The sequence below is a fragment of the Nomascus leucogenys genome, chromosome 3 (assembly GCF_006542625.1).
Source record: "Nomascus leucogenys isolate Asia chromosome 3, Asia_NLE_v1, whole genome shotgun sequence".
NCBI lineage: Eukaryota > Metazoa > Chordata > Mammalia > Primates > Hylobatidae > Nomascus > Nomascus leucogenys.
In genome coordinates, this window is record NC_044383.1 from 82918242 (window position 1) to 82946114 (window position 27873).

The 27873-nt window shown below is 34.3% G+C and overlaps 1 protein-coding gene across 1 annotated transcript in view; it reads left to right on the forward strand.

Moving 5' to 3' along the window:
* The first annotated feature begins 446 nt into the window (after positions 1–446).
* Positions 447–27873, forward strand: part of UFL1 (UFM1 specific ligase 1) — a 42517-nt gene continuing 15090 nt past the window's right edge. Inside the window, exons 1-12 of the mRNA XM_003258350.3 lie at positions 447–590; positions 1788–1933; positions 3318–3346; positions 4219–4316; positions 5242–5356; positions 7437–7567; positions 13186–13244; positions 15124–15270; positions 16229–16404; positions 17487–17666; positions 19394–19514; positions 21731–21853. Of these exons, the coding sequence (XP_003258398.1) occupies positions 514–590; positions 1788–1933; positions 3318–3346; positions 4219–4316; positions 5242–5356; positions 7437–7567; positions 13186–13244; positions 15124–15270; positions 16229–16404; positions 17487–17666; positions 19394–19514; positions 21731–21853 (1402 nt within the window). The 5' untranslated portion in view covers positions 447–513. The remainder of the gene's footprint in view (positions 591–1787; positions 1934–3317; positions 3347–4218; positions 4317–5241; positions 5357–7436; positions 7568–13185; positions 13245–15123; positions 15271–16228; positions 16405–17486; positions 17667–19393; positions 19515–21730; positions 21854–27873) is intronic.

The window sequence follows — 27873 nt, forward strand, 5'->3', positions numbered from 1 at the left end:
CCAAAAGGCAGACTGCTCTGGGTGCATGTAAAAATTAACACGATACCCTATACAAAAGGGAATGCTCAGAGTTAACAGCTAGAGAAGACGGGCGCCAATCTTTAGGCACAGGCTTATTCCTCCGCACCCTCCCCCAAAACAAATGGAGGACAGAAGAAAAAAGAAGTTAATACAACTATTACTCTGCGGAAATATTAGGGGTATCGCAAACAAAGTTCTGACACTAAACTTTACTGAGCCCTGCATCCTGCCCACGACCCCCCAGAAACACCCACGCACCACCCTCCTAGCCGCCGCAGCCCCGCCAGTCTCGCCGAGAGTAACCCCCAGCGCCGCGGCAGAACCACGGCACTTCGGCCCATCCCCGCGCCTCGGGCGCAAGCGTTTGGTGTGTCTGCGTCGGGGGCGGAGCCTCTTGTCCCTCTGCGCGGCCCGTTCGCCTTTCTTCTCCTCCCACCGCTTGTCGGCTGACGTGTCTGCAGTTCCTCCGCGTCTACTGCGAGTCAGGCCGTGATGGCGGACGCCTGGGAAGAGATTAGGCGGTTGGCGGCCGACTTCCAGCGGGCGCAGTTCGCCGAGGCCACGCAGAGGTGCCGGACCCTCCCTCTCCTTTGTGGAGCCCAAATTAGGCCGTGGGCGGACACGCCTGTATCTGGGACTTTAGACCCGCGGCCCTGCATCCCGGATCTTCTTGCTGCTTGTTACCATTCTCTCCTTCCTCCGCCCCGAGCCTGGATCGCAGTTCCAAGTCCAAGGCTCAGCGGGAAAGTCCTAAGCCTAGGACGCCCTAGAGCCCCCCAGCCCAGCTGCAGCGAGACGCTGGCGCGCCCACGCCCCACCATGGACGGGGCCGGTGATTTCCAGCTGCCTTTATTGAGCGTTCCTCTGACCCTCCCTCACCCACCGGCCAACAAATCACTGTGACATTTGGCTATTATACACTTCCTGATCTAGAATGAGCTCGAAGGGAGAGGCTAACCCCCCCCCCCCCGCCCCCATACAGTACTTGGCAAATAGTATGTTGATCCTTAAAACTTTTTGTCCTTTTATCTCTCGTAACAGACCTCGGGCTAGACCCCTGACCCCATCTGTTTATTCAGGACACTGACATTTTCTACCAGCCCACTAACCTTTGGAGGATGTGTCCAGAGGAGCCTAACTCTGCTTTTTTAAAATAACGCTAATAGAAGCCTTTCTATTCTTTGACTACTTCCTACCTGCGATGTTTTATTCCTTTGAGCCCGAAGACAGCAATCCCCTTATGCTGTATTTTCTACCACTGATAGCAAACTCGTAACTGCATGGGTAACTAACAGTAGCAGTTATGGTTTCACTAGGCCACATCCCCTGCCTGCTTGCAGACCATGTGTGTAAGTGAGGCAATTATGCACTTAATTTAAAAGAAAATTCTGATTAAACTGGAAATTAGGGTATTTTTTTGTGTTGTTTTTTTTGTTTGTTTTTTCTTTTTTCCTACCTAAGTAAATGTCTTCAATTTTCTATTCAGATTTGAAGATTGGAAGCAGGCCTGTAAGAGACAACAGACTTGAAATTTGTGATGGGATGATGTGTACCAATTAAATAAATGATTTAAGCATATGTAAACCTACTTTGAAAGTTTTTTTTTAACTTCTTGAATCAATTAGTGAAAAATATAGATATTGCGATGTAGAAGTTAGTGACTAAACAAACTTTTTAAAAGCCTGTTTTCATACATTGTGTTAATTTTATTGGGCACCAATGTATCAAGTGGACTTTTGAAACTTAACTTTTTTTATTTCCCTCAGGTTGTCCGAGCGGAACTGCATTGAGATTGTTAATAAATTGATTGCTCAGAAACAGCTAGAAGTAGTTCATACACTCGATGGAAAGGAATATATTACTCCAGCCCAAATTAGTAAAGAAATGAGAGATGAGCTACATGTCCGAGGTGGTAGGTAATTCTTTAGTGTTTTTTTTTCTTGGATTTTTGGAAGGGGCAAAAAAACAACAAAAAAAACCCGTAAACATGTAATTGCATACTAAATTATTTATAGAGTGTAAGATATCCTTTTCAATTGTTAATTTGATAATCAGGCTTAATATTTTTACTGGGTTCATGCAAACGTGGTCATATCTTTTTTTTTTTTTTTTTTTTTTTTTGAGGCGGAGTCTCGCTCTTTCGCCCAGGCCGGAGTGTAGTGGCGTGATCTCGGCTCACTGCAAGCTCTGCCTCCCGGGTTCATGCTTATTCTCCTGCCTCAGCCTCCTGAGTAGCTGGGACCATAGACGCACACTACCGCACCTGGCTAATTTTTTGTATTTTTAGTAGAGACGGGGTTTCACCGTGTTAGCCAGGATGGTCTCAATCTCCTGACCTTGTGATCCGCCGGTCTCGGCCTCCCAAAGTGCTGGGTTTACAGGCGTGAGCCACCGCGCCAATGAACTCAAATGTTAACACTTAACAAAATATTTTATCATTTTGAGTTATGTGTATTATATGTGAATTAATTGTTTCTTTTTACAATTAGTTAATTTATTGCATGACTCAGGGAAGGGTATTCAGCTGCCTTTTATTAGGTAGTAATTGTGAACGGGGACAGTATCTTACAGGATTATAGATTTTTGGAAATCAAGGCTGTATTTCTTCTTAAGGCTTGCTTGTACTTACAAATTAGGTAGCTCAATCCAGTGTGGTGCTACACCAATCATATTGTATGAAATGCTATTAAAAGCACACACAAAGTTGGTTTCCTTTGTCTTCTTAAAATTTGAACAGACTACCAAGCATATTTGAATACTATTTGATTAAAATAGAAGCAATTATGAAAGCATCTCTTCATATTATCAGAGTGTAACATTGGTCTTTTTTTTTTTTTTTCCTTCATAGTGCCTTTAAAATATGAGCTATAATTTGAAATACTTAACAGATTTTCTTATGCTGATATGTAGAAACCTACCTTTTAGTATCAAATAATTGAAAAAAGTTCATCTTAATTTAGTTGTCAATATCTCTTTGACCACAGTAGATAAATTCTGAATTGTGAAGGGGAATGAATACCCTCCATAGATATAGCCAATTTGTATGCCAGTTGGTGCTCATAACTGGTCTGATGTTATTTAAAAAAAAAAAAAAAGTGAAAGTAAGTTCCTGATTATGGCTTCAGCCATGAAGACTTAGCCATCAGCTAATGGTGTGTATTTGAAGACATTGATTATTCTGGCTCTCTGTTCTATGCAGAAGGACTTTGACCAAAACTTAAATGTTAGTATTTATAGCTTTGGGTTGGTATGTACGCATACATCATTTAAAATAAATGAATGTCTTTTCTTCAAAGGTCGAGTAAACATTGTTGATCTACAACAGGTAGGTTTTAAATTTATAACATTTTTGCTTTAATTTCTCAATTTTTTGATACTGTGAATTTGTTCAAGTATTAACTAATGCTGGTATCATATTTTGTATAGTGTTTATAAAGAAATAGTTATATAGGCCTCGCTGATACACTGAATTGATTTAATAAGTTCTGATACATTGAAATGATTTAATAAATTCTGATTTATTGAAATGATTTAATAAGTTGGCCTTATTAAAGAGTTGGCCAACTCTTCCCCAGTTGGCTTTCTTATTCTTAACTTTTTACCAAATGAACTTATTTTATGTAAGTATAGAGTTCATGTAATTTTGGGAGAAAAATCACCAGTTTCATGTTTATATGTTTTTAGTGTATGAAAGTAATAGAGAAATATTTTTAAAAGTAGAAGCTATTTTCAAAATTTACAAATATATATGTCATTACCAAGGTACACTATAAACAAGAAGCCAGCAAATTTTCTGTAAAATGCTGTCTGTTATATGAACATGTAATTTACTGCTTTATATAAACTTACTAGCAAGTGACAGTGTAATTCTTTAGAACTGAAAATAAATAAGCAGTACACCTCTAATTTTTCATTTGGCCAATGCTTTCTGTATTATTTCAGATTGATTCAAAATTTAAGCAATTTCTTTCTTTTTTTTTTTTTTTGAGATGGGAGTCTCCCTGTGTTGCCCAGGCTGGTCTCAAACTCTTGAACTGAAGGGATCCTCCCGCCTCATCCTCCCAAAGTGCTGGGATCCAGGCATAAGCCACCATGCCTGGCCAGCAATTTCTTTAAAAATATAGTTCTAAGTGTATAATTTCAAGCTTAAGAAACAATACAAACTTATCATTAATAGAATTTGTATTTGTTTTCCAGGTAATTAATGTGGACCTCATTCATATTGAAAATAGAATTGGTGACATTATTAAATCAGAAAAGCATGTTCAGTTAGTGTTGGGACAACTGATAGATGAGTAAGTACAATAAAGTATAAATTTAGGAGCACTTTGTTTATTTTCTTTTTTTTTTAATAGTGTTTAAATTTAGGCCAATTATGGCCAGTTAGACATTTCATTTAGAACTCTTATAGTGCTGATTTTCATGATAAGGTTTATTTCACTTAAAAAGTAAGTGCTTAAGCCACATATGGTGGCATGTACCTGTAATCCCAGCTACTCAGAAGGCTGAGGCTGGAGGATTGCTTGACCAGGAATTTGAGACCAGCCTATGTAACACAGCAAAGATCCTGTCACAAAATTAAAAAAAAAAAAAAAAAAATTCAGTATTAATGTATGGAATACTTAGAAATAATATAAACTTCTATTTATTTCTTAATAAGAAAATGTAAAATATAACTTTTACATTCCTTCCCATATAATCTTAACTCTGAAAGCAAATTTGTTCCAAAAATGTTAATGAAAATCAAATACAAATTTCCACTTAAAAAAATCCCAGCATGCCAGCCTGGGCAACATGGCAAAACCCATTTCACTAATTAAATTTGCTAATTAAAAAATTAGCCAAATGTGGTGGCTCCCACCTATAGTCCCAGCTACTCAGGAGGCCGAGGTAGGAGGATTCCTTGAGCCCAGGAGGTCAAGGCTGCAGTAAGCCATAATCATGCCATCGCACTCCAGCCTGGGTGACAGAGTGAGATCTTGATGAAAAAAAAAAAAAGAAAAAAAACATTTATTGTTTGATTAACCTTACATTTAGCTACACTAATGAGAAAAAAATATTTTTAAAATATGAGTGATGAGTGGTGTTCATGTACTCACACATTTCATTACTTTTGGGGCATACTTCATTTCAACGGAAATTAAACATAAAACGAAGAAACAGAAAAAACATTCCTAATTCTTTTTCTTTTTTCTATTCTTTTCTTGTTTTTACTATTAGGAATTATTTGGATCGGTTGGCAGAAGAGGTAAATGATAAATTGCAAGAAAGTGGTCAGGTCACCGTATCAGAACTGTGTAAAACCTATGATCTTCCTGGAAACTTTCTAACACAGGTATTTTTTTTCCTAATAATACAGTGTGTCTTTTTACCAAAGGATTTTAAACAAAGACTTTGAATGGAAGGGGAAAAAAAAACGAGACTTCCTTACCATCATTTGATTTATTGCAGGTGTCTGACTTGATATATGTTGTAGCAATATATTTGGGGGGTACTTCTAGTACATTAATGGTTCTGAGGAGGCACTTTAAAAATGATTGTAATCTTCCTGAGCCGAGAGACATCCTAAAACTAATTTATAGACTAAGCTCTAGGGCTGCTTTGATGCAATTAACAAATGTATAATAAATGCATGGATTTATTTAATGCCTTTGATACCAGCTATATAGAAACTGTAACCAGGCGATTAAATTTCTGATTGCCCAGTTAAATTTTAAGAAATAATTGATGAAGATAATAATTTATAGGGATACTACTGGCATCTTGTGAGTAAAGGTCAGGGATGCTGCTAAACATCCTACAATGTACAGGACATCCCCCCAACAAATAATTTTTTTGTTCCAAATGTCAGTGGTGCCAACATCTTTTGACTTCACCATTTATCCTCTTCTAAACTGTCAGTATGATAGGAAGAAGAACCAAGGAATCTGACATTCTCTTAACTTTAGATATTTGTGTCAGTACTCAAATATCTTACGTGTAATAACAATGCTTCCTGAAAACATAGGCTATTTTCTTGTTTACTTTTTTCTGTTTTTTTTGTTTGTTTTTTTAGAATCATAGAAATTCATTTGATAGAGTGGAAAGGACATAAGCTTTTGAGATTTTTAAAAGATCTTGATTTGAATACTGTCTGCACCACTTCTTATTTGACATTAGGAAAATCATTTCATCTCTTTTATGCTTCACATTACATATCTGTAAAACAGGAAATACTGTCTTTTTTATAGGCTTCATTGAAATCTAGTGAAATATCTAACACAATGGAGAAACTAAATAATGCTAGTTCTGTTTTATATTTACTGAAACAAGGGAAAAGCCAAATCTCTCTTTGGGTATCTTATCACTTTAAGAAACTCCAACTTGCAAAATTTGCCAAACCATAATTACGTGAGATTAATTTATAATACAAGCAGATTTATTTATTTACTCATATTAAGAAAATGAGCTTCCCTAATTCCATTTAAAATACCATTTATAGTATAGATCTGTTTTATATAGTATTTCAGGAGCTGAAGTTACATTTTACATGGGCAAACAAATGTTAATCACAGGACAAAAAATATATTTTTAAAATACTTCTTTAAAGTATCCAGCTCAAATCCAGATGATTTCTTATAAAACTGTTTCTGAATGCATTTTAGAAACGTATGTAGTTTTTAATATTTTTCAGTTCCATTCTGAATATAGCAGTATTCTAAAAGCTCATTAAGTTGTTTGAAAAACATTTTTCTATATCATAAAAATATGAGCTGAGCTGACTTGAGTAGATTTAACTTATCTTAAAATGTGAAATATGTCCAAAATTGTTTCAGATGTACCTGATGCCAGTTGTAGTATAGCTGTGGAGAAATACTCTGCTGAACTTGAAAGAAGGTTACCAAGAAGTCAGATTATCTGCCATAGATCTTCTGGACGGGGATAAATTTGCATTAGAGAGTAAAGCTTTTGAGGTCTTATGTTTCCCTATGTTGCAGAATCTGGAATAACATTTATACTTCTGTTAGTATTAGAAGCTCCAGAAAGGGTCTTCTCCAAGACCCATTTGTATGTCTTGGCTGTCTGTATATTGGAGGCTGCCTATATCTAGAAACTATCATGTCAAATAATCATCATATTGATAGTCATTTTTATATTAGAAATAGCCCTCATTAACAAGAGCTATTATGACAGCTCAACCTTTTAACATGTAAGCAAGCAATTTGACTCATTTCGTGGCTCTGCCATGAGATAGTGAACTTTTCTGGAACTGAATCTTCACTTTAGTTGATATATCTTGTAATCTATGCTTGTTGAAATTTCTCAATCACATGATTGATACCTCAGCACGCAGCATGACTTGAATATGACTATGCAAATGCATATGTGTAATTCTTTTCTTTTAAATTAATAAAAATGTACATCTTTACCCACAGGCACTAACTCAGCGACTTGGTAGAATCATCAATGGACATATTGATCTTGATAATAGAGGAGTAATTTTTACGGAAGCTTTTGTAGCTCGACATAAAGCACGTATCCGTGGACTATTCAGTGCTATTACCCGGTAAGTATATTATAAAGTATATATATTTGCACATTTGTTTGATCATGGTTTGCATGTTTTTCCTAGCAGCTGAATCTTTTTCTTTGTTTTAATAAAGTCTCATTTAGGACCCCAGTTTATTAAACAGATAAAAGGGCAGCTTTTGTAAAATAGAAATTGAGATTCCAGAGTTCTAGAATGCAGCCTCCCTCTCCAGTCCACATCTCCTTCCTCTTCCTGCCTTCACCACCTTGCGACCCCATACACACTTCTGCAGAATGCAGTTTAAATACTGCTGCCCAGATCAGTATTTAAGTGTCACCCTTGAATCATGGAAAGAACATGCAATTTAAAGTCAGAAGAATTTTGTTCATAGCTTTATCACATAATAGGCACATGACCTTGAGCAGATAAGTCAGTCATCTAACTTCTTTGGGCATCATATGGGGCTAGAGAATTTTATGACATTTTTTACTTTATAGCATTCTATAATTGTAATGAATAACAATGTTACTTTCAAAGTCACTGACTTTTCTAAAATAAGAGTTTCTGAAATATTTGGGTCTGTGTGACAGACTCCAGCATAGAATTCAAAAAACCAATATTCTCAATTATCTCTTCTCACCTGTGTCATCACCTTCATCTCAGTGGCTATATGCCCTACCAGCATTTAAATATATCCAAAAGTCTCCCATTTTAAAACAAACCTCTCTGAACCCCTTTATTCTATATCATCTATCATGCTGTTTGTTCCCTCCCTTAAAGTGAACCTTCTCAACGGTTGAAATCTACATTCAGTGTCTCAGTTACCTTCTGTGACTTCTTAGCCCACCTATCTAGCTTCTAGTACATATAGAGCACTGATGTCTCATTATCTGTAAGTCTAATGGATACTTTCTGTTTATTTGACTTGACTTCGCAGCAGCATTTAACTCCAGTTACAACTTCCTTCTTGAAATATTCTCTTTTGTTAAACATAACACTTTAGATTTCTTCTTCTCTCTTTTGGGTGCATCTTCTAAGGTACCTTTTCTAGCTCTTTCTTTCACTATCCTTTAAAGTTTTGCGCCATCTTTTCTTCCCAGTTCTGTGCTGTCATCTTAGGTGATTTCACATGGCAACCACAGTGATTTCTCTTTTTGTCATTCAACAAATCAACAAGCATTTGTTGAGCACCTAATGCATGTACAAAAGGGAGGTGGTTAGAAGGAGAGCTTGTATTCTAATGAAATGATTTCCTCCCTCCCTCCCTCCCTCAGTGCAAGAGAACTTTTTTTTTCTGACCAATTTGAGAGGAAGTTGCTGACATGATGTTCTATCACCACAGATACTTTAATCTGTATTTCCTATAGAAAGGGGCATCATCCTATATAACTATAATACAGTCATCAAAAACAGAAAATTAACATTGATTGATTACTACCATCCAGTCCTTGGATCCCCTTTATGTTTTACTAGTTATTGTAATAATGTCCCTTATAGAAAAAGGATCCAATTCAGGATCACAGATTGCATTAAAGTTGATAAGAGTCCTTAGTCCTTAGTCACTTTCGATCTTGATTTTTCCTTGACATTCATGACCTTGACACTTTTGAAGATCACAGGCCAATTATTTTATAGAGTGTTCATTGTTGCTTGTCTGCTGTTTTTTCATGTTATACCTATTTGTGTTATGCATGTTATACATAATTTTTCATATTCAGGTTATATGTCTTTTGATAGGAATATCTCAGAAGTAACACAGTATCCTTGTTATTGAATCTTATCAGGTGGCATACAATTTAGATTTTTCCTAATAGAGATACCAGCTAGACTTGTAAAAGCTACTTGTTTTCCTTTGTAACTAATAAGTATTTGTGGGGAGGGCAATTTGGGACCATGGAAGTTATCCTGTTCTTCATCAGACTTGCAGTTTATTCATTCATTTAAATCACTATGGACTCATGATTCCCTAATTTATTTATTGGATTATAATCTGCTATCATTATTTACATGTTCATACTGGCCCTGATTTAGCTAGTGGTAGCACCTGCAGGTTGCCTTTTGCGTGCCCCCATCATTCTTGAAACTTTCTTTTCTTTCTGGCTTAAGATGTTCCAGGCTCAATTCATGCTTTCCCTGTCCCAAGCCTCAAATCAGCCATTTCTCCAGAGATCCCTGCTTTCTTTTAGCAGAGTATGGGATTTAGAAACCAAGATCTGGATACTACATTACTTATCACTATTCGGTTCTCACTGCTCCCAGGCCCTCTCAGAGTAGACAAGCTAGCACAATGGCCCCCAGTCCCTAGGCTGCCAACTGGTACCAGTCTGTGGCCTGTTAGGAACCAGGTTGTGCAGCAGGTGAGGGTGGGCAAGCCAGCGTTACCGCCTGAGCCGCTCCTCCTGTCAGATCAGTGGCGGCATTAGATTCTCATAGGAGCATGAACCCTATTGTGAACTGCGCATGCAAGGGATGTTGGTTGCATGCTCCTTATGAGAACCTAATGCCTGATGATCTGAGGTGGAACAGTTTCATCCTGAAACCATCCCCCACAGCCTGGGTCCGTGCAAAATTTGTCTTCCACGAAACCAGTCCCTGGTGCCAAAAAGGTTGGGGACTGTTGAACTAGGAGATACACATACACATGTACATATACCCCCTATACATCTGTATTTCTATATCTTTATGTGTATTGAAAACTGTGAGTTTGTGCTGATACTTTCATTTCTAGTCCAATACTGTAAGTTTCATTTCATTCTAGTTTCCTTCTTTTCCATGTTGGTAGCTTTCTTCACTGACTTAGAAAAATCTAACTCCTATTATCCTTAATGTATTTAGTTACTTGATTAATTCCCCTTTTGTGACTGGTTTCCCATTGCTGCTGCAGCTCCCTTTCTCACATGGGTGTTCTCTTTATTCCATGTAGGCTCTGACACCCTGCGCCAGATCACCCTCCTAACACAAGAAATGGATGGTTGTTTCTGGGGGAAAGAAACTGGGTAGCTGGGTGATAGGAATGGAGAGGGATTCTTCAGTTTTGTAACTTTTTTGTACCCTGTTCATTGATTACTTTGTCAAAAACTAAAATTATCTTTGTTCCTATTTATAAATATTTACCTTTTTTCTTTGATTAATTATTGTGATGATGGTAATTTTCATCAAAATCAGCTATGTTTTTTCTCATTCATACTAGCCCTGAGTTTCGCTATACGGAGGTACCATCAAATAATGAGAGGAAAATAAGTTTTGAGCTTCAAAAGATGTTGCTAGGTTGTGTGGCTTCCAGATAGTACCATTTAAGGCACCATATCTTCGTATTTGTGTCTTAAAAATAAGGAACCATCCCACTTCTCTAGTCTAACTTCAGAGGAGACACCTGTATCTCTGACTTTTAAAAAGTTTATATTTTTGTTTTTACGGATATTTCTTGTTATTATGGATAGCCAGAGAGAAGAGCAGGAAGCAGTTAGTGAGAAGAATGATATATGTAGGTATACTAAATACGTTGTATTCCAAATTGACATAAAAATTCAGCTAAAGTTTCATCATACAAAAAAAGCTAGAAATTTTGCACAACTCAATTCATTGTTTATTGAACACCCACAATAAGTTAGGTACCTAGACATTTTAAGATGAAGTCCTTCAGGGAGCCGTCTACATTTTTGTAAGGATGTGTTTGCGCAGAAGGGAACAAAAGACAAAAAACATGAGAGGTTGTAACAATTATAAGGTAAACAAAGGAGAGCAAAATTCACAGAGGACCTACACCTTGTTGGTTTGGAGGTTTGCTATGGTTTGGATGTGGTTTGTACCCACCAAAACTTATGTTGCAGTTTGATCACCAATGTGGCAGTATTGGGAGGTAGGGCCTAGTAAGTGTTTGGGTCACAGGAGTGGATCTCTCATGAATAGATTAATGCCCTCCCACCAGGGTGAGTGAATTATTGTTCTCATGGGAATGGATTAGTTCTCAAGAGAGTATATTGTTGAAAGGAGTATGGCTTCATTGGTTTCTCCCCTTTGCTTCCTCTTTCACTATGTGATTTATTTATACATGTCTGCGCCTTTTCCACTTACCGCCATAAATTGAAGCAGCTTGAAACCCTCAAAAAATGTAGCTGCTCAATCTTGAACTTTCCAGCCACCAGAATCATGAGCCAAATAAACCTTTTTTCTTTGTAAATTACCCAGCCTCAAGTCTTCTGTTATAGCAACACTAAACTGACTAAAGCCCCTGCTATGTTTCCATATAATTTAGCTGAAAATTTTGAGTAAAACAATATAATAAAAAGCAAATTGATCCTAAGAATTTGGTAAAAATAATAATTTACTCAAAAACACAGAAGTTTTAAATAGTCAATTCATTTTCATATAACTGTTTCTGCTTTCACAAGTTTGAAATAGAAAATATTTATGATATCCTAAATAATCAACAATGGAGGATTGAAATGTTAGAATTACTTAAGTCGTTTTGTTATATGCATTAAAAATGAAAACAGACTAACCTTAACTAGAGAGAACAGGCATACTGGCTTAAAAGGAATAGAAAAACAAATTGTAATCAGAATTGAAAGTCTAGATTATTTTCTTGTATCCTTTACTTTTAAAAAAATCTATAGTTACTATAAATGAGATACAGTCATAGGAGTCCACCCCAAAGAAATGAAAACATTCATCCATACAAAGTCAAAAACATAAATGTTCATAGGAGCATTATCCACAATAGCCACAAACTAGAAATAGTTCACCTGTCTGTCAACTAATAAGTATATAAACAAAATGTGGTATATTCATACAAGGGAATGCTGTTCATCAATAAGAAATAATGAACTACTGATGGCATGCTTCATCATGGATGAATCTCAAAAACACAGAAGGGAGACCGCATATTAATTCCATTTATGTTAATGGCTAGAAAGGCAAATTTATAGAGGCAGAAAACAAATAGTTGTCTAGATTTAGGTGTGGCAGCAGGATTAACTGCAGATAGCTATTAAATAACTTTCTGGGTGATGAAAACATTATAAACTGGATTGTAGCAATGGTTGCACAACTCTGTAAATGTATTAAGATCATTGAATTGTACACTTATGGTGGGGTAGATTTCATGTAATTTAAATTATACCTTATTGCAATAAAACTGGTTAACAAAAGAAATGCATAGTCATTGCAGAAAATAGAAAATACTCAAAAGCAAAAAAAAAAAAAAAAATTTTAAATGGATCCCTCTCAGTCACCCTAATCTAGCCTCATATCATTCAAACATTTTCAGTGCACATATGATCTCATTTTTCTTCGAAAGTGGAATCATATGACATCCACTTGAATATTCCCACATAAGGAAAGAGCCTCCCAGACAGAAAAAACATTGAAGAAAAACCTAAAGACCAAGGCAAATAGTTACATATCATGGAAATCTGAGAATTTAGTGGAATGGGAATGTAAACTTATCCTTGATTGCAAGTACAAATTGATTTCCCTGATATTTCAGTAGCAAAATTCCAATTAAGGATTTAAAATTTGGTGTAATTTTTGACTTTATTTTTTCTTTTAAACAGTATTTTTCTTAAATTCTAATTATCCCTTTTTTTAAGTTCCTTAATCTATAACACTATAATGAGTAAGAAGTTTTTTTTTTTTTTTAACTTTCCATAAAGGCCTACAGCTGTGAATTCTTTGATTTCAAAATACGGATTTCAGGAGCAGCTTCTTTACTGTGAGTTTGGTTTAAATTATATTTACCTAATTAGCTGCTGAATAGACTATTAATGTAAAACTTACTAACTTTAATGTTTTTTCCTCTTTATTGTTAGTGTAACTAAAATATTTCCTGGTTTAAAAAAGTTTCTTTGTATCAAGTTTTATATATGTACCTATCTGTTATACTCACCAAATATTTAATATTGGTTAGCCCTAGAGGAGTATAATGAAAAAAAAGTAAGCATTTATAATGAAAATATATGTCACACACACTATTATAAACATGTACCTATGGAGATTTAGTTTCTTATGATTTTGCTACATTATCTAATATGAAAGTAAATTGTGTTTCACTAACAATTTTTACCAAGAGTTGATAGCAATAAAAGTATATTCCTATTCAAACAGCATATTATCTTGAAAATAACCTTTGTTCATTGTCTATGTTGTTTGTGAAGCTCTTGGCAGGTTTTGAGGGTTTTTTAATGCTTTGCTGAAATAATTTTTAAAAGCAATGATTTTGTCTTTTAACTCAGATTATCTGTGCAAATATTTGTAAGAACTAAAATGAAAAATGGAAAAGAAATATCAAGTATTGAACCAAAAATTAATTTTGACTGTATTTTCAGAATATGAACTTTAAAATTTTTGTTTGACTGATTTAAAATTAAACTGACTTTTTTGGAATCTATATAATTAGGGGTTGGTGTAATTTCATTATAATGTAAAGTTCTTCAAATAATAATTGGTAACTTCACAACTTTGGTCAGAATTTAGAATGGATTTACATTGTACAGTCATACTAAATTGAGGGTCTGTTGAGAAATCTGGACTTTTTTGGTGTATTGTAATTTACTCAGCATTGCAATTTTAAAATTCATGCACAAACTAATTTTTATTTTTGTTACAGACTAATTTTCATTAGCCTTTCTTTTTGCCAATCATCTTTTGAATGTGCTTGCTGATTCACTTAGAAACAGCTCCCTTCCATCTGCTTTTTCCTTTTTAGAGGATTTTAATTTCTAAAACAAAATGTGTAGTTAAATGTTATGATTTAAATAAAAATATAAATTTGGTATTAATGGCAGCACCTTCCACTTCATGGTGGTGGTGACGGTAGTGATATTTAGTTAATATTTATTATTGAGTCTTTATTATATGCCAGCTACCGTTCCAAGCAATTTACTTGAATACAACAATTCTATGAGATGATATTGTTATTATCCCCATTTCACAAATACGGAAATAGAGAAATAAGGAAAATGACTTTTCTAGTGTTTCATAGCTAGTAGGTGGCAGAGTTGAGGTTTAGACTTAGTCTGACTCCAGAATTGATCCTCTTAACCAAGGCATTATACTTCTCTTATAGGTAGGGCTGAAATGTCTTACTTCAATGTAAGCAGTGGAAATGTAATAACTCTTTAAAATGCTCATAGTTTTATTTCACACTACTGATTCTATTATAGTCTGGGTGTCTTGATTTTCTTAAATATTAAAAAACGGAACTTGTTAATACTAATAGTTGGATATTACCTGTTCTTGAAGTGTTTTACCATCTGTTTTTAGTAAATCATGAGATAGGTAATGGCATGCTATGTTTTCGTCAAAATTACTCAAACTAAAAATTTCAGTGTTAATATTAACTAGTTTGAGTTACAAGTTCAACACCTTTAGCTAGTTGCCAAAATGCAAAATTTCCCTGAATTTATGTTTTGAATATTCTCATAAATGGCAGGAAAATTTTGTCTAAAATATACTACCTTTATTTATGCTATTAAACTTCAGATTAGTTTTTTAAGGTTAAGAATAAGTAAATTATGAAATAATAAAGTATTTTACTTTTTAAGATTTATACCTGCTCTGATTTATTTGTATTCATGTGGGTTTGTTTTAAGCTGTGCTTGAGGAACTTGTTAATAGCGGACGCTTACGAGGTACTGTGGTTGGTGGGAGACAGGATAAAGCTGTGTTTGTCCCTGACATCTACTCCAGGACACAGAGTACTTGGGTGGATTCCTTTTTCAGGCAGAATGGCTATCTAGGTAACTTTATTATTTCTTTAAAACTAAAATTTCTTTTTAACACTAAACTCATTCTTTGAAAATATTATACTAACCCTAGAGTCCTCCTTTGATCTGTGGGTTATATTAAAAATAATAATAAATAAAAATTTAAAAATAGGAACCTTAGAGTCTACATACATTGTCCTCTGTGATCAGAAGATTATAATGGTTCCCTTTGAGTGTAAAAGTAATCACACTGTGAGTTTCTGTGGGTCTTGGAACTGAGTTTGGTTCTATAGTTACTGAACAATTATAATGTAAACAGGCTAAAAGCTGGTACTAATTGCTGCCAGTCTTCCAGTTAACATTTATTAAGATGGCACTATAAACTTAAAAGTATTTTTTAATTCATAAAAGTAATTATTGTATCTTACATTTTGTGAAGTTGCCTAGTTTTTCAGGTATATCATCTTAGAAATATTTTGTTGACTATCAGATTTACGATGCGTATTTTTATTAGTTACCTAATACTTTGGAAACATTGAAGTTATTCTAAATTCTTTGTCTGAAGTTCTACTGTCATCTGGAAAAATTGGACTGAATTTAGTTATTAAAACAATTAGCATATATATATATAGCTTACTTAGTTTGATCAATTTTATAATTCAAGTCAAACTGCATAACAGATTAATTCCTCAGTAATAAACCTGTAAGTCCTTACTATATAAATAATTTAAACTTATGGTAGAATACTGGCTTTTCCTTATGTGTTCTTGACTTCCTGAGATGTACTTTTCCATTTTTTTCAGTTATAATCATGGATTCGAACTTTGTTATAACTAGTTTTCTTAAGCATGATTATTTGGGGTGGAGTTAGAGGAGTTAAGAAGGTAGATATCTCTAATAACTTTATTGGCTATAACTTTAAGTCTTTATTTTTCACTTTTGTCTTACATGTAATTGACAGTTCTAATCCAACTTTGTGATGTATTTGTAGAATTTGATGCTTTGTCCAGACTTGGAATCCCAGATGCTGTAAGCTACATAAAGAAAAGATATAAGACTACACAACTCTTGTTTTTGAAAGCAGCTTGTGTTGGTCAAGGACTTGTGGATCAAGTGGAAGCATCAGTAGAAGAAGCCATCAGCTCTGGAACATGGGTTGATATTGCAGTATGTTTTATCTTTTCTTCACTTTTCTTTAAACCAATGACAACTGATATTTTACTAATATTTGGCCATTTAGAAATTAGGATACATAAAGGTGGTCTTGGCTTTGGAGGCAAATTCTAGTCATTGTTATAACAAAAATAATCTTTATGATTAAAGTCTTTTGAGTGACCTTCTACATGTGGACAGTCAACATCCAGAATTCTATAAATCACAAAACAAACAAGTAAACAGTATAACACTCCTGTTAATCCTGATAAAGAATTGATGAGACTTCTCACATCTTTTCCAAGCATTTACAGCTGTACTGGCATCAGGCATCGTGTAGCATTTGTTTATTCCTTATCCATTAATCTCTGCTAATGTATTAACACAAGCTGCCTTGGCACTGATAGTGTTTACTTCAGTGTTCAATGTTGACCTGCCCTTCAGTATGCCAAAAAGATAAGTGTTGGTAAAGATAAATAAATGAGGCCAATCCATTATTTTCTAGTCAGGCCCAGACCCTCTTTATAAAGCAGGAATTCTCTGTTTTGGATATGAAAGTCCCAAAGATTCCAGATTTAAGTGTTTTTTTTTTCATCTAACAAAACTACCTTCTGTGTGCCAGGCACCGTTCTATTAATACTTGTTGGGGATATGGTAGCCAGACAAGCTTGCTGTCTTTAGGAGGGAAACTTTCATTAGGGAAAGATAGTTAAGGAAAACAGTAAGATAATTTCAGATAGGAGAAAGAGTTATGATAAAATACATTTTGAAGGTTATCAGGACATCCTGGTGGACTGTTTATGACTTTGTGAGAAAAATGAACTATGTGTGCCTTGTAGGTTTCAGTGTTGTTTTGAACAATTGGAGATGTCTGTTAGGCATACAAGTGGGGAAGGTAGGCAATAGAATATATGAATCCAGAGCTCAGAGTGGTGATGAAACCAGAAATATAATTTGGAGGTTATCGGCATAAATATGGTTCCAAAAGCCACTGGACTTAATGAGATCACCTAGAGAGAGCATATATGTATATAGCAAATGGTTTCACTGTATTATATTGCATTTATACTTTATTTTTATTTTGTTTGTAATTCTAGCCTCTGCTACCCACTTCTTTATCAGTTGAAGATGCTGCCATATTGCTTCAGCAGGTGATGAGGGCATTCAGCAAACAGCCCTCAGCTGTTGTCTTTAGCGACACTGTTGTAGTCAGTGAAAAGTTTATGAATGACTGTACAGAACTGTTCCGTGAGCTGATGCACCAGAAAGCTGAAAAGGTATTCCAGATTTCCTTTTAGCTGCTAATCTTAATAATATTTTCAATTTACAATCATCTAATGTCTTTTGAAAAATGGGATAAGCAAAAGTGAACACTTGGTATCATTTATTATTTTCCTTTAATGTATCATTCCTTTTTATTTTCTCTCCCAGATTTGTTTTTTCTCTTATTCCCATCAAAACATCTGACTTAAAATTTGGGGAACTGACTTTATAAATTAAAATAACATAAAGGAAATTACACACTTTTCAGTTAAGTTTCCTGAGGTTGGTCCAACTTTAAAACATCAAAATGCACAAAAAACAGTATCTGTAGATATGTACAAATATACAGTGTATTTGTCAATCAATACACAGTATATTTACTCAATCTAGCAGAGCCTCAATAATTTTTCCTATTTGTGGTACACAGACAGGGTAAATTACTGAAGAAAGAAATTTTGTTGCCATGTATTAGTTCTTCAGAGCAACTGCTATCAAAGTATTTTGAAATAGAGGTTCTGCCGGGTCTGTGTTAATGACTCTTTAGTTCATGTTTCTAGTTGGCAGCATCATCCCTTATGAAGCCTGCTCTCAAATAGGTAAAATAGGCCCATTTATTTTAAACTGTTAATAAACTCATGAGGGCTTATTAAACATGTAAATAGTTTATATTTAGCTGTTCTCCTTCTAAACTCTTTAATAGTCTAAAAATGAGATAAACTTCTGCATTTAGCCTGATAAGCAGCAGAGAAGATTAAAAAGTATACATGTTTGATGTCAGCAAACCTGAATTTTAAACGTGTATTCTCTGCATGACTTTGGACAAATAGACCTCTAATTTCCTTATCTTTAAAGAAAGGATCATGATGCCTACTATGGAAAGAGTAAATATAAATGAGGGATATATGTAAAATGTCTCTTCCATGTTAACTAGCAGTTAGTAAATGACTCTTACTTTTATTTGGGGTTTTTTACTCAAGTAAAAATTTAACATAGTCATCACTTTTCTTCTTCCCTTGGGCTTCTCCCTCTAACCACAAGAATAAATTCAGAAAAAGGTGATTCTGTCACGTGAACTGTCAACATTTTAAGCATTTTTCTTTAGAAAAACAAAAAGGAAATAATATTATTTTTATCATAAATACATACTTTTGTCACTAGAGATTATAGGACCTTATGCCATCAGAAAGAACCAGTATCCGAACTTGGAAATACTTCATCATTGTTATCATAAACTTTTTGAAAGCAGAGATTATTAAGAATGAGTCCAGAGGGGGGAAAAAAGATTATATGACTTAGTGTGCAACTCACATATGGTAATTTGGGTGGGGTAGGGGCTGGAGGGTTCATTATCTTTAATAATCTCAAGTATCCAGGTGGCACTGGAATTGGGAGTCTCAAAAAGCGAAGGAGCACGGGGCATCAGTTAAGCTGTGGTAAAACCAGCCAGTAACAGCTGGAGAGGATTGCATCTGATTGCAGCTGTGTAATCAGTTGTTAAGTGACAAGATAGGATTTCTCATTAGTTAATAATGGGTACAAAAAAAGTCAAGAGCAGCAAGGGAAGAGACCTATTTTGGGCAAGGAGAAACATTTGCCTTAGAGTGACAGCTCTCAAACAAAGCTCTATAGTTCTAAGCAACAAAACCAAACAAGAATAATTAGTGAGTATATAAACAACTTTTATGCTTTTGGAAATGCTGTGTGTTTTTCCTACCCCCCAAAAAAGCATGTTTTATTTTAGGAAATGAAAAATAATCCTGTGCATTTAATCACCGAAGAAGATCTGAAACAAATCTCCACTTTAGAAAGCATTAGTACATGTAAAAAGGATAAAAAAGATGAGCGAAGAAGGAAAGCAACAGGTAATAAATTGTTAACAAGGAATATTCAAAGATAAGTTTTGTATTTGTTGCAGTGAACTTTGCATTAATCACATTTATTATGCCCTTTGAAAGGCCTTTTATTTTATTGATTTACCTTTAAACAGCTAATATCAACCAAATATTTTGCTGTGTTAAATTTCATATATTAAAATGGAAATATTGGTGATTATGTTTTCTGTTTTCTTTTGTGAAAACTTAATTTTATCATCATGCTCATCTCTTGTTTTTCCCCATCCTCTGTCTATGTTCCAGCCCGGTAGCCCTTTTTTGTTTTGTTTTGTTTTGTTTTGATTCTTAAACTTGCCAGGGTCATACTCACCTCTAAGCTTTTACACCAACTGTTCCTTTTACCTGGAATGCCCTCTCCCAAACTTTAAGTAACTGGTTTATTCTTTTCATTCAGAGCTCGACCTTAAATGCCACTTCCTTAGAGAGGCCTCCTAACCCTTCGGAATAGTAGCCACAGTCACTCTCTGCCACCTCATTTTGTCAGTTTATTTGCATCACGTTATCACCATGATGTGTCTTATTGTTTGGGAACCGTGTTGATCTCATTTATTGTTGTACTCTTGATACATACCCAAAGCACCACTTGATATATTTTAGGTGTCCTATAAACATACTTATTCTCAATGAAATATTTTTACATTTCTTTTTCTAATCTAAAGTCACTAGAAATTATTCTAGGTATCACTGGTATGCTTGTAATTTGCAATGGAAAAGTAACATGTATTTCCATAGTTTTTATAGTAGGAACAGTGTTATTAGTGCTTTATTGGAACTGAAGAAATTCAGTATTCAACATTTTTCATTAATAAATACACTCCTAATTCTTTGAGATAGTTTATTTCCTCTTCCAAAATCTTTTTCTGTAAAACCTTTCAATGGCATGAAATTTCTCTATTCTTCCAGGAAAATTAATAAATTACTTAGATCACAGTAATATTCATAGCTATGGATATTTTATCATATATTTGAAAATATAGTTATAAATTTGCCTTACTCAATTGATGACTTATGTCAGTATAACTAGTCTATTTAATATTTTATTTCTTATTAAAAGTTAAGGGTCATTTGATGTTTTATTTTCAGTAATAATGCTATTGTATTATAATTAATTACAGTGTGTGGAATCATGTCAATCATGAATGTTCCCCATAGGAAACTTATTGTCAAATATAAAAAGCATGTTCACTTTAGACTTAACGCTTTTGAAAATAGAATTTATTATAAAAACAAGGGAAAAATAAATTAATAGAAGTTTAATTCTAGGATATGATTAAATCTAAGGCAAATCTATTTAGAATTTAGAAAAAGATCTTTAGTAATCACCTTATTTTATTAAAAAGACTAATCTTTTACTTATTTTGAAGTAATATAATATAGTCATAATATGTTCAATGGTTTAAACCCATTATCAGTATTCCATTTTGTAAAGTAGATATTTTACATGTCAATATCAAAGAGCAGGGAAATGCTGAAGTAGTATCTTTTATTTTTATTTACAGTGTTTGCATTGGTTTCATAATTTGTCTTTTTAAGTCTATAGTCAGTAGGTAATGATACTTTTATACTTAACCAATTAATATTCATGGTCAACATTTATGAAGCACGTGTTATGTTTCAAGCATTTCTGTAAAGAATATATACATTAATGACACATGATCCTTGCTCTTCAGAAGTTTATAATCTGTTTGAGTAGCAGATGAGTCAGGATGTCTCCTCTAAAAACAGGTAATAATCTTTCAACCAAGAAGGCAAAATAAGAATAATTAAATTTGTGAGGTCTTGTAATAGAAGGTTATTGATGAGGCTGTGGTAACACAGATGAGCAAAGGACGACACATTTCTTTTGGGGAAGGTAGAAGAGGAGGTGAAGGAATGGATTTTTGTTAAGAAAATATTGAGAATTACAGAAAAGAGGTGATGTTAGAGAAGGAGAAAGAACGCATTTAGAGCAGTCAGGCTATCTAAGTAGATTGCTCAAAAGATTTCATATTTTATTATTAACTTTTTATGTATTGGATTTACTAAACTTTTAATAAGGGAACTCCAAATTTAAAAAGAATCTAAAAGTTTCTTTATTTTGCCTTTATTTTTTCTGCTGTAAAGTTCAATACAACAATATAGTGCCATTATTTTATAAAAATGATGATTTAGTTAGGTAATGCTAACTAATGTCATTTTCCCACCAGAGGGCAGTGGAAGCGTGAGAGGAGGAGGTGGGGGCAATGCCAGAGAGTACAAAATTAAAAAAATCAAGAAGAAAGGAAGAAAAGATGATGATAGTGATGATGAATCTCAATTATCCCACACTGGTAGGTAGCTTTTCTTTTCCTTGGTGTATGTCTGATATTTTTAACATATTAAGATGTATATAATTAGATATATATGCTAATACAGGAAGTCCTTGTTTTGCAGTGTTTCAGTGACACAAATTTCAGTTACCACACTTTAGTTAAATCAGTCCAGTAACAACACTGTTTATCTTAAATATTAGATACAAAGATACTTTGGTATATTAACAGAGTATTGTATAAAGTAGCTCTTCAGTTCACAAATCAGTACATAAATAACAGATGCATATCATGATCTGTGACAATTACACCACTTATTGTATAGTTTGTCAATGATTGGTCACTGCACATTGGTTATTCCTTATGCACAAACAACAAAGCATGTAGCTGTATTGCCTAATGGTCTCCCAGTGATAAACGCTGTGATATTTAACAGAAATGGATAATCAAAAAGAGAGTTGGCCAACAAAGATAAAAGCTTAGCAAATAAATGAAAAGTGGTAACACTGAAAATAAAGTTGGAATCAAGCATAAATGGAGTTATAGAGGGAATGGCTGACTATGGGAATGTTGACACTGCCATTGTTCAACAAAATGAGGAAAGTGGTTATGACAAAAAGGATGAAAACATCTTAGAGGATGTAAAGTGGGCAAAAACTTCACAGTTCTTGGAGATATTCCAAGACATTGAAAAGGCGATGGATAAAACATTGGAAGCTGATTCAGAGTTAGAAAGTGGTATGACAATTTATAAGGCATAGGAAAGGTATTTGCTCCATACTGCAAGTTGATTGATAAGAAGAAAGCAAGCAGCACTGTTCAGACTATTCCTCATAAGTATTTTATACAGAAATAAAACACTTTCATTCTCCATGTTCTAATATGTTAAAAATACAGCATATTAAATTATAAACATTAGTTTTATTTTTCATTTTCCTATATATTTATAACCCAACAGTAAAAGCTTTTAATGTTTACCAAAAATTTTTAAAGGCCACAAAACAATTGTAATTTTTCCTATTGATTATTAAGAAAGCTTTGCATGGTTTCACCTTACCATGATCATTTTTATGGTCTTCCACTGCCATGGAAAACAAGTTATTAGGGTATTTTTGAAAAGTAGACTTTTGCAAATTTAAATAGGAAATATTAATTTTATGTACATTTTACTTTCATAGTAACACCTAACTGGTTGGCTGCTTATATCTAAGAGAGAGAATTAATTATATGCATCTTTTTTTTTTTTATTTTATTATTATACTTCAGGTTTTAGGATACATGTACACAATGTGCAGGTTTGCTACATATGTATCCATGTGCCATGTTGGTTTGCTGCACCCATTAACTCGTCATTTAGCATTAGGTATATCTCCTAATGCTGTCCCTCCCCCCCTCTCCCCACCCCACAACAGTCCCCGGAGTGTGATGTTCCCCTTCCTGTGTCCATGAGTTATTGTTCAATTCCCACCTATGAGTGAGAACATGGTGTTTGGTTTTTTGTCCTTGCGATAGTTTACTGAGAATGATGGTTTCCAGTTTCATCCATGTCCCTACAAAGGACATGAACTCATCATTTTTTATGGCTGCATAGTATTCCATGGTGTATATGTGCCACATTTTCTTAATCCAGTCTATCGTTGTTGGACATTTGGGTTGGTTCCAAGCCTTTGCTATTGTGAATAGTGCCACAATAAACATACGTGTGCATGTGTCTTTATAGCAGCATGATTTATAGTCCTTTGGGTATATACCCAGTAATGGGATGGCTGGGTCAAATGGTATTTCTAGTTCTAGATCCCTGAGGAATCGCCACACTGACTTCCACAATGGTTGAACTAGTTTACAGTCCCACCAACAGTATAAAAGTGTTCCTATTTCTCCACATCCTCTCCAGCACCTGTTGTTTCCTGACTTTTTCATGATCGCCATTCTAACTGGTGTGAGATGGTATCTCATTGTGGTTTTAATCTGCATTTCTCTGATGGCCAGTGATGATGAGCATTTTTTCATGTGTTTTTTGACTGCATAAATGTCTTCTTTTGAGAAGTGTCTGTTCATGTCCTTTGCCCACTTTTTGATGGGGTTGTTTGTTTTTTTCTTGTAAATTTGTTTGAGATCATTGTAGATTCTGGATATTAGCCCTTTGTCAGATGAGCAGGTTGCAAAAATTTTCTCCCATTCTGTAGGTTGCCTGTTCACTCTGATGGTAGTTTCTTTTGCTGTGCAGAAGCTGTTTAGTTTAATTAGATCTCATTTGTCAATTTTGGCTTTTGTTGCCATTGCTTTTGGTGTTTGAGACATGAAGTTCTTGCCCACGCCTATGTCCTGAATGGTATTGCCTAGGTTTTCTTCTAGGGTTTTTATGGTTTTAGGTCTAACATGTAAGTCTTTAATCCATCTTGAATTAATTTTTGTGTAAGGTGTAAGGAAGGGATCCAGTTTCAGCTTTATACATATGGCTAGCCAGTTTTCCCAGCACCATTTATTAAATAGGGAATCCTTTCCCCATTGCTTGTTTTTGTCAGGTTTGTCAAAGATCAGATAGTTGTAGATATGCAGCATTATTTCTGAGGGCTCTGTTCTGTTCCATTGATCTATGTCTCTGTTGTGGTACCAGTATCATACTGTTTTGGTTACTGTAGCCTTGTAGTAGAGTTTGAAGTCAGGTAGCATGATGCCTCCAGCTTTGTTCTTTTGGCTTAGGATTGACTTGGCGATGCGGGCTCTTTTTTGGTTCCATATGAACTTTACAGTCGTTTTTTCCAATTCTGTGAAGAAAGTCATTGGTAGCTTGATGGGGATGGCATTGAATTTATAAATTACCTTGGGCAGTATGGCCATTTTCACGATATTGATTCTTCCAACCCATGAGCATGGAATGTTCTTCCATTTTTCAGCAGTGGTTTGTAGTTCTCCTTGAAGAGGTCCTTCACATCCCTTGTAAGTTGGATTCCTAGGTATTTTATTCTCTTTGAAACAATTGTGAATGGGAGTTCACTCATGATTTGGCTCTCTGTTTGTCTGTGATTGGTGTACAAGAATGCTTGTGATTTTTGTACATTGATTTTGTATCCTGAGACTTTGCTGAAGTTGCTAATCAGCTTAAGGAGATTTTGAGCGGAGACAATGGGGTTTTCTAGATATACAATCATGTCATCTGCAAACAGGGACAATTTGACTTCCTCTTTTCCTAATCGAATACCCATTATTTCCTTCTCCTGTCTGATTGCCCTGGCCAGAACTTCCAGCACTGTGTTGAATAGCAGTGGTGAGAGAGGGCATCCCTGTCTTGTGCCAGTTTTCAAAGGGAATGCTTCCAGTTTTTGCCCATTCAGTATGATATTGGCTGTGGGTTTGTCATAGATAGCTCTTATTATTTCGAGATACGTCCCATCAATACCTAATTTATTGAGAGTTTTTAGCATGAAATGTTGTTGAATTTTGTCAAAGGCCTTTTCTGCATCTATTGAGATAATCATGTGGTTTTTGTCTTTGGTTCTGTTTATATACTGGATTACATTTATTGATTTGCATTTATTGAACCAGCCTTGCATCTCAGGGATGAAGCCCACTTGATCATGGTGTATAAGCTTTTTGATGTGCTGCTGGATTCGGTTTGCCAGTATTTTATTGAGGATTTTTGCATCAATGTTCATCAAGAATATTGGTCTGAAATTCTCTTTTTTGGTTATGTCTCTGCCAGGCTTTGGTATCAGGACGATGCTGGCCTCATAAAATGTGTTAGGGAGGATTCCCTCTTTTTCTGTTGATTGGAATAGTTTCAGAAGGAATGGTACCAGTTCTTCCTTGTACCTCTGGTAGAATTCAGCTGTGAATCCATCAGGTCCTGGACTCTAAAAAAATAATAATAATAATTATATGCATCTTTCTTTTCCTAGACTCGTTAGCGCTTGGCCAAGAAAGTCTACAAGAGACATCTTTTTTTTTCTTATTAAAATTATGATATTTTTAATTTTTCTGTTTAAAAACGGTAAACTTAATGAAACCATGATACTGCCCTCTTCCTTATCCCCAGCAAAATCAAAATTAAAAAAAAAAAACTTTAAATGTTAATAGATTGAGATTTATATTCTCCCTCTTTCACAGAATTCATTACATATGGGCTATAGCTGGAAGATGTAGATATCAAGTGATGTGCCTGCAGCTAATAATGTTCTACTTCCTATTTGTAATAGCACAGTTGTTTAAGATTTGTCTTTAAAGTATTCTTGAGATAGGTAGAAATAACCACTGTTCTTCATGTATGTAAAACAATGTTAAAGGAAAAGTATCTTTATAGGAACTACTAGCTTTATCCTTATTTCAAATAGGATTAAGACTATCCATTGTGAATTTTAATTTTTCACTGGTAAATGAATTTTCCTATTGCCCAGGTGTACTAGGCATGTGGGTGAAGAGGCATTACAAAAAAACACTTCTCTAATATCTGTAATCTTAAATAATGGTTAAATGAGGCATGTGATATTCCTTTTGTGAAAAGATTATTATTGAAAGGAGCTATAAAAGTAGCAAAACCATTCTACCTTTAAAAATATAATTTCAGTGCTTTTGAAAAAAAATTTGTGTTGTAACCTCTGAAATGGAGAATGAAATTGGGTTCTCAGCTAAAATATAGGATCAACTCGGTATGAAAGATTACTGGAAGAAAATATAATTTAATAACTTGTAAAATGCATAAAGGAAGTGAACAGGGAAATCATAGATCATTTAATGTGAACATTAGGAATGGACAGCAGATCCCAGAAAATAATAGTACTGTCTACTCTAAAGCTAGCATGTCAACTCCTTAGATTTTTATTTATACTGAAAATTGATTTTTGAGCCATTTTATTTTTATTTCTAAAGTTTTTGCTTTTAGAATCAATAACTTAATTAAGCTAGAAATAATCACTTTTATACCTTTACAATTTCTAATGGAAATATTGTTAGCTTTTTTTTGTCTACAACCCATTCTTTCCTAAGTAAATGGGTAGGCATGACATTTGCACCTTTAACAATTACTTTCATTACAGTAGCTACATACAGATATTCCTTACTATAGACTTATTTTTGTGAGAGCAAAAATAAATTATAGAATTCTGTGATTTTTTTAATCTATGCCTTTTCTAAAAGATAAATTTTAGCTTAAACAGTTATTTGAATTGTGATTCACATGATTATAAAGACTTTCGAAAGATCTTATTTAAATTATAAGGATTATTTAATTTCTAATAAATTTATATTTTTATAAAGGAGGAAAAACTGCCCAGTATTCCTTGTTCAACAAAGATAAATTATTGTTTCCTTAAAAATTTGTTTTGAAATACTTGTTTTGATTTCCAGCTATTTGTATCATCCAGGTTTAACAAAGGGGAAAACTCTTTATTATTTTCTGATTGACTTGTAGAAAATAATCAGTTTTAAATGAAGTTAGAAAATGATCACATAAGAAATTTTACCACTTCATGATAAAAAACCTTCAACAAACTAGGCATCAAAGGAACATACCTCAAAATAATAAGAGCTACTTAATGACAAACCCACAACCAGCATCATACTGAGTGGAGAAAAATTGATAGAGCCATTAAGAACTGGAACAAGGCAAAGGATGTCTGCTCTCACCACTACTATTCAACATAGTACTAGAAATCCTAGCCAGAGCAGTCAGGCAAGAGAAAGAAATAAAAGCATCCATATTGGAAAAGAGGAAATCAGATTTTTCTCTGTTCTCTGATGACATGATTATATACCTAGAAAGCCATAAAGACTCCTCCAAAGACTCCTGGTCTTGATAAATGACTTCAGTAAAATATCAGGATACAAAATCATTATACAAAAATTAGTAGCATTTCTATACATTAGTGTCTTTCAAGCTGAGAACCAAATCAAGAACTCAGTCTTATTTTTAATAGCTACAAAAAAAAAAAAAACCTAAGAATACATTTTACCAAAGAAATGGAAGATCTCTACAAGGGTAACTGCAAAACACTAACACTGATGAAAGAAATCGTAGATGACACAAACAAATATAAAGACATCCC